The sequence below is a fragment of the Bos mutus genome, chromosome 24, assembly GCF_027580195.1.
Source record: "Bos mutus isolate GX-2022 chromosome 24, NWIPB_WYAK_1.1, whole genome shotgun sequence".
NCBI lineage: Eukaryota > Metazoa > Chordata > Mammalia > Artiodactyla > Bovidae > Bos > Bos mutus.
Genome location: NC_091640.1, coordinates 49,504,699 through 49,517,055, shown reverse-complemented (window position 1 = coordinate 49,517,055; position 12,357 = coordinate 49,504,699). Strand labels below are relative to the sequence as shown.

General features: G+C 40.4%; 1 protein-coding gene across 3 annotated transcripts in view; it reads left to right on the top strand.

The window, feature by feature from the left end:
* ACAA2 (acetyl-CoA acyltransferase 2) overlaps positions 1 to 9,867 on the top strand; it is a 34,916-nt gene extending 25,049 nt beyond the window's left edge. For all 3 annotated transcript variants that reach the window (XM_070362054.1, XM_070362052.1, XM_070362053.1), the window contains 5 exons: positions 257 to 432; positions 1,889 to 2,018; positions 6,043 to 6,113; positions 8,121 to 8,275; positions 9,449 to 9,867. In XM_070362054.1, the coding sequence (XP_070218155.1) occupies positions 257 to 432; positions 1,889 to 2,018; positions 6,043 to 6,113; positions 8,121 to 8,275; positions 9,449 to 9,533 (617 nt within the window). In that variant the 3' untranslated portion in view covers positions 9,534 to 9,867. The remainder of the gene's footprint in view (positions 1 to 256; positions 433 to 1,888; positions 2,019 to 6,042; positions 6,114 to 8,120; positions 8,276 to 9,448) is intronic.
* Positions 9,868 to 12,357: the final 2,490 nt, after the last annotated feature.

Genomic DNA, 12,357 nt, shown 5'->3' with positions numbered 1-12,357 from the left:
CAGTACCTTATAAAAAATGTTGTAGTAAAACAAATGTCAAAATTGTAATATTACAGAATGTATCTGCATAGGTGACAGTATATTAAATCCTCCAATAGACAAGGTAAGTTATGTAAGTAATAAAAGCTTATATTAAAGTAGACTGAGAGGAAAGGACAGAACAGAAATTAAATTGAAGGATATATTTGATTTCATTTTTCTAGTTTATGTTCTTTTTTTCTCCCCATTCTTATGAACAGTCTTTCTACTATTTTAGCTAATGATGCTGGCTACTTTGATAATGAGATGGCACCAGTTGAGGTGAAGACAAGGAAAGGAAAACAGACAATGCAAGTAGATGAACATCCTCGGCCCCAAACAACCATGGAGCAGTTAAATAAACTTCCTCCAGTGTTCAAGAAAGAAGGAACCGTTACTGCAGGGAATGCGTCGGTAGGTAGCACCTGGGCCTACCTTGAACTCTTCTTACTGTGTTCACTGCAGACTGATCAGGCAATATCTTTTAGATGCTTTTCATGCTGATCTTTAGTTACTTAGCCTAAGCTAGTAGTGTTCATATTCTGTTAATTTGGGTTTTCATACTCCAAAATAAATTAGGGGACCCTTATATAATACTCTGCCAATTTCTTAGTCTTTTCAGACTGTTAGAAGGAAATCTACCTTTTTCTTTTTTTAACTTTTTATAAGAGGAACTCAAAAGCCTCTTGATGAAAGTGAAAGTGGAGAGTGAAAACGTTAGCTTAAAGCTCAACATTCAGAAAACGAAGATCATGGCATCCGGTCCCACCACTTCATGGGAAATAGATGGGGAAACAGTGGAAACAGTGTCAGACTTTATTTTTCCGGGCTCCAAAATCACTACAGATGGTGACTGCAGCCATGAAATTAAAAGACGCTTACTCCTTGGAAGGAAAGTTATGACCAACCTAGATAGCATATTCAAAAGCAGAGACATTACTTTGCCCACAAAGGTTCGTCTAGTCAAGGCTATGGTTTTTCCTGTGGTCATGTATGGATGTGAGAGTTGGACTGTGAAGAAGGCTGAGCACCGAAGAATTGATGCTTTTGAACTGTGGTGTTGGAGAAGACTCTTGAGAGTCCCTTGGACTGCAAGGAGATCCAACCAGTCCATTCTGAAGGAGATCAGCCCTGGGATTTCTTTGGAAGGAATGATACTAAAGCTGAAACTCCGGTACTTTGGCCACCTCATGCGAAGAGTTGACTCATTGGAAAAGACTGATGCTGGGAGGGATTGGGGGCAGGAGGAGAAGGGGATGACAGAGGATGAGATGGCTGGATGGCATCACCGACTCGATGGACGTGAGTCTCAGTGAACTCCGGGAGTTGGTGATGGACAGGGAGGCCTGGCGTGCTGCGATTCATGGGGTCGCAAAGAGTCAGACATGACTGAGCGACTGATCTGATCTGATCTGTAGCCAACTAGCAAACAATGTTGAGGTAGTTTCAGGTGAACAGCAAAGGGACTCAGCCGTACAGATACATGTATCCATTCTCCCCCAAACTCCCCTCCCATCCAGGCTGCCACATGACATGGAGCCAAGTTCCATGTGCTGTACAGTGAAATCTACCTGGTTTATTATTTTACTTTTTCTTCCTCGTGTGTGCATCTCATCACATTTCTTCTTAAATCTACCCACATCAGGATATAAGCTTTTCCTTTACATTCTTTCCTGTTCCGCTTAGTGAGCTCGTGTTCTGTGCCTGAGACAATCTCTTTAATACAGCAGTTTATCACTAGTGCTACTTGTGTTCCAGATTATGGGGCTGCTTCCCATATGTTGCCATAATCCTAACAGCACTCCATTAGCTCAAAGCTTGATGAACTATATTCTTTTATCCTCTAGTTAATCATGTGTTTGTTTCCAAGGGGGTTTCCGATGGTGCTGGAGCTGTTATCATAGCTAGTGAAGATGCTGTTAAAAAACATAACTTCACACCATTGGCAAGAATTGTGGGCTATTTTGTGTCTGGATGTGATCCCACTATCATGGGTATTGGTAAGTTTATAGTGATACAAATTGGTTCGGTTATGTTTTTGGAGATAAATCTCCTTTGGCATTCAGATTCCTGAAACAGTAGCCACATTCAAGGTCACTTTTGGGGAAGAGGAAATTGGTCATCAGTCATTTAAACAACCCATCTTTATGAAAAGCTATGCTTGACACAACAGGAAGACCAAGACCATGTAAACTCCTTGTGGGCAGTAATCGTGTCATGTTGTCCATTTAAAATATATAAAATTAACACACAGTAAACAACAGAGAAGCATTACAAGGTAATGACAAGACAGACAAAAATGGGAGATGGGAGAGATCATGGGACGAAGTAGAGAAGATACGACCCCGCTGGGTGTTTTACACATGATTTTACATGTAGCTCATTTAATCTTCCCACAACCCTAGTAAGTGAGATTTCTTTGTGAATAGAAAAACTGAGGCTTGGGGGGATGGTCTTTTAAAGTTCAAAAGCAGTAAGTGATGAAATGGGGATGTGAATCCAAGTCTTGTCCCAGTGCTCTTTTCCCTCTGTTGCCTCAGGAAGTCAAAGAAATAATGCACCTGGCCTATCTATGACTTAATAGGAAAATGAAGAATTCTAAACAGTGCATCTCAATTGGCAGAATACTAGCAGGAGAAAATTTGGAGCTCCCTACGAATATGTATAGTCTTGGCTCCAAAAATATGAATTAGAAGGAAAACAAAAAACTTTTTGCTGGATACACTCCTAGGAACTGTAGATAATACTGAATTTTAATAGTTCCTGCATCATTCTCTGGGGAGACAGGGAGCCAATTATGTGCCTCACAAAAATAAAATTGGCTTTGATCTATCCCACCTATACCTTCATACCCCAAGAAAAAGCCTGCCCTAGGTTATAGATTCAGATTTTTGGTGAGCCAAAAGATTTTCCTATATACTTAGGCCTTTTTGACTAACTAAATGGGTTTTTGAAGTAGGTCCTAAGATTTAAAGGGAGATCACCTATTTTCAGCCTGCCTTCTCAGAAATCCTTCAGTATAAGCCTCTAGGTGCTACTCAGATAAAAATCACTTATGTTGATTTGGGACTAAATTAATACCAGCCATGTTTGTTGCTGTGTCCTTGAGAGATTCATCTCTGTACAGAATTCCTCAGAAAGAAAGCTGGCATGTCCATACCTTGTCATTTTTCACTGTGTTGTAAATTATGTCAACCAGAACTGCAAGCTTTGGAACCATCTGTTAAAAGTCATTTGTTTTTTCTTTATTATGGTCTTAAAAACTTACTAACTTTTAGCTACCTACTGTCAACAAAGTACAACTTTTGTCTTAGAAATGAAAGATAGCTTTTAAAATTAAACATCTGTGTATTGGTATGGCATTTATCATTTTGGTATTTATGGCAGTAGTTCCCAACCTCAAATGATGATCAAAATCTAACCATAACCCCAGTCCACCTCAAAATTTTGTTTGATCTAGTAAGTCCAGGTAGAATCGTGGAATATGGGTTTTTTTCAGTGTATAGCTGGTTTTGATGATCAACCATATTTATTTGATATAGATAAGTAGTTATTTTACAGTTTTCAGTTTAACCTCTCTTAAGAGTTTCTGATACATTGACATGGTCAGTGAACAAGAAAGTTTAGTTTTTTTTCCTTCTATTCTTGGGCCTGAATATTTGCCCTGTAGTATACAATAAATGCCATTGTGGAAGAATTCTAATTTTCCTCAGGGTTGGGACAGAGCTCTGTCCCACACCATATGATGTCCTCCCCCTCACCTAAATAGCTCATCTCTCAGGTGTAATATGGGGCCAAACAAGGTAACTGCATGAAATGCACAGCTGAATAAATAAGGGAGAGTAGATTATTGAGTATGTGGTGGAGATTGATTCATCAATCCAAATTCTAAGAACAGTTGTTCTCCAGTTATGCAGTTATTCAACATATAGCAATGCTTAGCCCTGCCCAGTAGGTACAGATCCATAAAAAGGTGGAAAGCCAGGAATTGAAGGGCGCAATTAATGGTTCCAAGGAAGGACACAGTTATGGAGAAGCAGTGCTCCCTGGACCTCCCCATGAGAGGCAGTGATAGGGGATGAGTACATGGAACTTTGAGCCTCTTCAACTGGTACAGCTATAGCTTTACCTGTTATTGGGCTTCATTTGTAGAAAGACATCCTTAAAAGTAACGGGTTAAAAACCAGCTCAAAGCACTTTGGATGAGAAGCTTATAGCTACCAAAGGTACCCAAGGGTTACACAGCTATTAGTGGTAGGAGCCATTACTAGAAATAAGGTGTCCTTTTCCCAGCAAAACTACTATACCTTCCTAAGGCCCAGTAAATAGCAAAGTGGTAGGGAAACAGTCCTTTAAAAATTAGCTTGTAGCCTAGCATATTGTTAAAATTGACTATAACAATTCTAAGTTAATACTAACACATTTAGTCATGATTATGAAGGCAGGGAGGTATGAACAGTGGTTTTACATCCTCAGCTTTTAGTTGTGTGTAGCTTTCACACCTGTGGGTACTGCATCCCCTGACCGTGCTGGATAATCGATGCTCTGCTACTGACTATCTATCCGTTTTCATGTCTTAAAGATACAAAGAGAATCTGGAATTAGATTCTATATTAAATCAGTAGCCCATATAGAACTGATGCTTTAAATTGGAAAGCATTTTTTGGTAGCCCTACCCATCAACAGATAATTGTCCAAGAAGCTTTTTAACTAGGTGACCAAATTAATTATTATATTTAGATTGTGTTATGCTTTTCTTGTGAAGACTGATTTCCCATTTTACCTTACATATGTTTGTGAAGCTTGTTATAAAATGTTTGACTACTTGAATTCAACAAAACACCACATATTTTTCTTTTTAGATGTTTATGGAAGTTTTATTCTCTAAGGGAGGATAGAGAAGTAGATAATCATCCCTAGCCAGATTTTTTATATTTTGGAAAGAAATATCAATTTACTTAAAATTATGAGCAATATTAAAAATAGGGTCCAATACTTTGGCCACCTGATGTGAAGAGCTGACTCAATGGAAAAGACCCTGATGCTGGGAAAGATTGAGGGCAGAAGGAGAAGGGAGCAGCAGAAGATGAGATAGTTAGATAGCATCACCGACTCAGTAGACCTGAATTTGAGCAAACTCCAGGAAATAAAGAAGGACGAAGAAGCCTGGTGTGCTGCAGTCCATGGGGTCGCAAAGAGTCAGATGCGACTTAACGACTGAACAACAAAATTGAACTGTCATTAGTGATCATCAGAAATCTGGGACTTAGAGTTTATTTCCAAAGTTTTTAAAGGTGGATTTGCATTTCTTCAGTGAGAGTTATGTTTTATTTTGAATCTCTGCCTCCTGTTGGGGTTACAAACATCTCCTTGCTTTAGCTATCTTTTCCCTGAAGTGCCTGGTAGCTTTTTATCTTGGTGTGCCCATGTGGAGATACCAGTGCTATTTCTTGCCTTTTGTCCAAAATGGGCCTGAAAATTCAGAGCATAGCCACAGTCACTTCTCTACTGGGAATGTATGATTTGTATTCCAGGAGAGTACTCAGTTTGCCTTGGCATTTGGTATTAAGAACTATCTATACATGGGAATTCCCTGGCAGTCCAGTAGTTAGGACTTGGTGCTTTCGCTGCGGTGGCCTGGTTTTGATCCCTCTTTAGGGAATTAAGATCCCTGTGCCAGTTGCACTGAGCGGCCAAAACTTTTTTTAAAAACTAAAGTTAAAAAAAATAAGATACATTTTAACAAACCGTCTATACAAAACCTCACTCCTTGGGCTGTTTGAACTCTTAAGGTCATTTATGGTAGAATTTTTCATGTTAAGTCTCTCGTCTACAATTTGCATGAACAGCTTTTCATCCTTGTCCCATTTTCTGTTTCTTACTGTCATGTCATTTAATATTGTGGGCTATCAGGGTAGCAAGATTTTTAGTTACTGTCACATTATTTCCTCCTTACTTACCTGTTTAGTAAAAAAGGAGAAATTTGATATTTACAAGATGAAATTGGTTTTTGTTCTAATATAGGTCCTGTCCCTGCTATCAGTGGAGCACTGAAGAAAACAGGGCTGAGTCTTAAGGATATGGATTTGGTAGAAGTAAGTGTTCTACATTTTTCACAACATGGAATAAGCCGTCAACTTCTATAGCACAGATGGCTTTAGTTCGATTTTTATAGGTCTTTATGTTTTAGTACCTTTAAAGTTTCCAAATGATGTGAATCTAAACAAGTATTACTTTCATTGTGTGCCTGTGTTGACAGATAATCAGGCCCTACCTTATTAAAATGCTGTATTTATATCTGAATAATTCAAAGGGCCTTTTTTCCTCTACTAAAGTATAATTCTTGGGTACTTTTTATGACCTTGTAAGATTCTGCTATTAATAATACATTTTAGACTATTAATGTGCCTATTGAACTGAATTGAATGTTTGTTAAGGTGGGTGAGAAATAAATAACTTTATTTTATGGATTAAAGTAGAAAAATACAGGTAAAAAAAATTGACCTAATAGAAAAACAATAATCTAACCCCAAATCTAAGTTTCTTACACTTCTGCCAAGTTAACAGAACCCAACCCCAACCCCAAAACTTAGGTTTGGCTTTTACACCACTGTTGTGGGTTGATTTGGAATGCATCTGTCATAATTTTTGGCACTGGAAACTTAGATTTATTGGGAGAGTGATTTCTTTATGTTAGAACAAAAGCATCTTAAATGTTTAGTACAATTAAAAGAAAGGATTAAGAATATGCTTAAAGATGGGTTATATACATTCGGCGTTTGGAAAGTATTTGAACATTTTAGGTAATTAAGCTGCTTAATTACTATATTTATATTAGCAAATCAGTACCACTGAATTTCTGACTTCAGATTTCACACTTAAACCTTGAAAATATTCATCTCTGTAGAGATGTTCATCAGCATTTATAGATGTGTAAACACTCAAGGATATGCCTTTCCATACCCTGATGTGATTGTCTTTGAGACTTTTGATGATCATGAGATAGTTTTTCCTGGGTTCAAAAGCCTAGTTTCACAGCATACTCTAGGTCTCTCAGTACCTCGTGACTATATAAAATGGAAAAATAAATGTTGGATCTAAGGAAAGTAAAGCACCATCTCGGGAGAGCACAAAATATAGTAGGAGAGAACACAAGGGTAGATTTTTATCCCAGCCCTGGAAAAGCTGCCTTTTTAAAAATCAGTATCCTTCTCTATAAAATTCTCTGCTGAGATCATGTGAAAATATAATTCTGTAAACATGAAATAAGGTAATGCTCTTGCCCAGCCTTGTTAAGTGCAATGCAACAATATGAAACTTTCTAGTTCTGGCCGTGTTTCAACATGGTAACTATTCCTCTCAGGTGTCTGGCTCTGCAGGTTTATTCTTTATTGTCTGTCAGTTTCTTCTTGGAAGTATGGCTAGTAATATGGGTTAATAGTAATAATAAGAGCAAGTATTTATTGAATATTTGCTTGTACAGATAATACACTAAACACTTAATACCCATGATTTCATTTAACATTAACAGTAACTCTTAAGATGATACAACAGTCACATTTTACCAGTGAAGAAAGTTGAGTGTCAAGAGAATTTAAAGAACATGCATACAGCCAAGATTTGAACTATCCATCTGGCTCTAGAACCTATGGGTTTTCTATAGTACCCCATTGCTTCTAGTCCAGGATCCATGTGTAGTATCACTGAGGATTCCTTTAAGGCAGAGGTCCCCAACCTCCAGGATCTAGTGTTGAGTGATCTGTGGTGGAGCTGATGATAATACTAGAAGTAAAGTGCACAATAAATGGCAATGCACTTGAATTATCCCAAAACCATCCCCACCCCCACCTCCAGTCCATGAAACTGGTCCCTGGTGCCAAAAAGGTTGGGGACTGCTACTCTAAGGGATGCGTTAACACTTAAAGTATCGCTTAGTAAATACACCCATTTATGAAGAATGATTGAAGATAAAATAACCTTGAAAGGTAATTTAAGTAGGGAAAAAAAACAGGAAAGTTAGCAATCATTAGGACTGGACAGTTCTCGGTTAAAAATAAGTTTGTGAATAAGGATTTTTATTAAGTGTTTTGATTGTTTTAAAGGTGAATGAAGCTTTTGCTCCTCAGTACTTGGCAGTTGAAAAGAGTTTGAATCTTGACCCAAGTAAGACCAATGTGAATGGAGGGGCCATTGCTTTGGGTCACCCATTAGCAGGATCTGGGTCAAGAATTACTGCACACCTGGTTCATGAATTAAGGTACGTGCTAGAAATTGTTGGTTTTCAGATTTGCTGTCTTTTGTGTAAATGCATGAATTTAGGTTTCCCCAGAACAATCCAGCATTTGCCCATTCTTCCTCATAGCCCCTTGCCCTGCTTTTCTCCGTGATTTGCGCACCCCTTCTTCACATTTCATTTCACAGTTGATTTGTTGGTGTCCACTCTTGTGACACTGGCTCTTCCCCACATGGGCCGAGTAGCCACTTGGCACGAGTTCACTGGGGGCCCAGTGTTCGTGCGGCCCACCCTCGGTGCGGGTGCACAGCAGGGAGCCCATAATGAGGCCCTGCTCTCAGGGCACTTGCATTCTAGTGCTAGTTACAGGAGTAAGACACAATTATTTCAGAAAACAAAGTGCTGATCAAGATGCTGTCCTTTAAGAAACCTAAGCAAACTGACAATTGGGGTCTAAGTTTTTCCTTCACTGTTGCCAGGGCTCCAGCCTTCTGTGCATTTGATACTTTGCAGTTTTAACAGAAGAGTTTCTCCTTCTGTACTGTGTCTTTTGGACCATTTTGTTCTGTTAGTAGGAAAATTGGAAACAAAACCAAATATGCCAGGCTTGAAAATCACTCTGGCTCCCTGTGACATTAGGGTAAATAGGACTCCTGTTTCACTCAATAATTGGGTTGAAATGAGTGATTGATTGCACAAAAAATAATTCCTGGATGGTTTCTCAAGGTCACTCTATCAGGACTGAAGAATTACAGTGGATGGTACTTTAAAGGAGTCTTAATTTTTATGAAAGGGACATGAAATATTTCTAAACTATCTGACCTTTCAAACAGACAAACTTCAGTAATTATACTTATTCTAAGGTCCATAAAAATCTAAAACAGATAAATCAAGGAGGCTGAATATTAATATTTACTCCCCCTTCTTCAACTTCCAGCCCATTCCAGTTACCTCCTGTTTTATGTTTGTTTCTACCTCCATCTTCTGTGTTGCTACACTTTTAAAAGTAAGAATACTCAGCTTTCCAAATCCTTTCTCCTCTTTTCCCCAATATTGAGGACTGGAGAAAACATTGAGCTGATGAGCTGAACGAGAATGAATATTGCAAATGTGACCATTATAAATTCTATTTAATTGATTATCTAATTCTGTACATTCTTTATTCAACTAGTTTTCAGCCACTGCTTTCTTTCTCAGGCGTCGGGGTGGAAAATATGCTGTAGGATCAGCCTGCATTGGAGGTGGCCAAGGAATTGCGGTCATCATCGAGAACACAGCCTGAGAAGAGCAGGCAGCCTGCCCTGGTCCATGCTCACATGACTTGACTAGGCCACAGTGAACCAGGTGACCTTCAGAGCAGATGCAAAGCCAGCCATGCTCTGCACTGAGAGTGACTGGGTTTGGGCAAGGCATGGTAAAGCAGAGACCCATTTATCATAAACAAGAGCCCATGCCAGAATAAATTCTCTCAAATTTGTACCAAATATGCAGCATTTCTGAACTGAAATCCAACTAATGTAGGCTTTAAAGGGAATTGTATTCTTGCCAAATAACCATCACTTATGCCTTAAATAATATGATGGCAGGGAAATTGAATAAATAGTGCCTTAACTTCAGCTAATCCTTTCCTGTTATTTCTTTTATTTTTCTAAAGTTTTAATTGAGGTAAAATACATATAACATAAAATGTACCGTCTTAATCGTTTTTGAGCACACACTTCAGTGGCATTAAATACATTCGCATTGTTGTGTGGCCATCACTACTATCCATCGATCTCCAGAGCTCTTTTCATCTTGTAGAACTGAAACTCTACACCCGTTAAACAACAGCTCCCTGTTCTGTCCTCTCTGCAGCCCTTGGCAACCACCATTCTGCTTTTTGTCCTATGAATTTGACTCCAGTAGGTACCTCGTATAAGTGGTGCTTAGTTGCTCAGTCATGTCCAACTCTTGGCGACCCCATGGACTGTAGCCCACCAGGCTCCTCTGTCCATGGGGATTCTCCAGGCAAGAATACTGGAGTAGGTTGCCATGCCCTCCCCCAGGGATCTTCCCAACCCAGGGATTGAGCCCAGGTCTCCCACACTATACGGCAGATAGTTTACTCTCTGAGCCGCCAGGGAAGCACCATATAAGTGGAATCATACAAAATTTGTCCTTTTGTGCCTGGCTTATTGCACTTAGCATAATGTTCTCAAGAATCATGCATGTTATAGCACCTATCAGAATTTTCTTCTTTTTCAAGGCTGAATAATATTCCATTATATATTCTATTATACTAGATTTTGTTTTTTCTCTCATCCATTGATGGCAGGTGGGTTGCTGCCACTGCTTGAAAGTGAAAGTGAAAATTGCTCAGTTGTGTCCAACTCTTTGAGACCCCATGTACTATACAGTCCATAGAATTCTCCAGGCCAGAATACTGGAGTGGGTAGCCTTCCCTTCTCCAGGGGATCTCCCCAACCCAGGGATCAAACCCAAGTCTGGGATCGAACACTGTGGGCAGATTCTTTACCAGCTGAGCCACAAGGGAAGCCACCTCTTGGCTGTTGTGAATAAAGCTGCTCTAAACATAGTGAGCGTCCCTGGTGGCTCAGCTGGTAAAGTCCACCTATAATGCAGGAGACCCTGGTTTGATTCCTGGGTCAGGAATATCCCCTGGAGAAGGGCATGACAACCCACTCCAGTATTCTGGGGCTTCCCTGGCAGATCAGATGGTACAGAATATGCCTACAGTGCAGAAGATCTGAGTTTGATCGCTCGGTCAGGAAGATCCCCTGGAGGAGAGCATGGCAACCCTCTCCAGTATTCTTAGCTGGAGAATCCCCATGGACAGAGGAGCCTGGCACGCTGCAGTCCATGGGGTTGCAAAGAGCTGGACACGACTGAGCTACTGAACTGAACTGGGAGCTCTTTTTTCCCTTTGAGAGGGGAAAAAAATCAAATTTGGAAATGTTCATATTAGTTCACCATTCAGTGTGATCCTTACACTAGGTGGCAGATAGGTACACTTCATCAAATTGAGGAAGTTCTCTTCTATTCCTAATGTGGTTAAGAAATTCATGAATAGTTCACTCATTCTTCAAACCGTGCTAACCTGGCATTACCACTTCACTCATCTTGTGAATGTCACCAACCACCTTCACGTTGCTTAATCCAGTGAAACTTTTCTGTCTTCATCTTTGACTCTGCAAGATAGTATGCAGGTGACTATCCCATTGTTCTGTTTTTGCAGCTGTTCTGCTGCTAAACCTCTGCTGTCTGTGGTGACCCCAGCCCAGGTCATGAGACTCATCCCACCAACACTGGTCTCTCCTCTTGCTCCAGGCTCCTGCACCTAACTGCCCTTCGGACACTTCTCTCACTAAACCAACTCCTCCTTCAAGTCCTTCCATCCTCAGTTCCAGTAAGTCAAATCAGGAATCTGGGAATTTCCTAGATTCTGCCCTCTCCCTCATCCCTCATATCTAGTCCAACAGCAAGTTTTATTAGTTCTTTCAGAATGTATCTCAAATCCATTCACTTTGTCTTTCACCTCCTCCTTCACCACTTTGGTCCGGGCTACCAGAATCTCTTGCCTGTTTTACAAGAGCCCGCCTCCATTCTGGCTCCTCTTCAATCATTTTCTAAGAAGTCACCAGGGCATCTTTTAAAAACACTAGTTCACCTTCCTCTAAAGCCGTGGCAGATTTCTCACATACTTGGAATACAGTCCAGACCCCTTTCCTACAAGGGCCTGCTCATGGGGGCCCCCAACCCCTGCGGTGATCTGGCCTCCCCTTCCCTCTTGGCTAAGCTCAGCCTGTTCCTCTGGCTCCCTGTGCTTCGCGCGTGGTTCCTTCTTTGGGCTCCTCGCAGGCGAGGCTTGCTCATCCTTCAGGACTGTGGCAGATTCCCTGTCTGTCTGCAGTGCTGTTTCCTTTGCCTTCCCAGAACACGACTCTCCCCACTTGTCCGTCAGGTCTCAGATGTGCTCTCCTAAGACAGGTATTCTCTGTTCTCCCGAGCTCCTCTCCTCAGACCTTTGTGGAATTCTTCTGCGCTTGTATTCACTTATTAGACTGTTTATTGTCTGTCTCCCTTGTTAAATTGTGAATTCCAAGCGG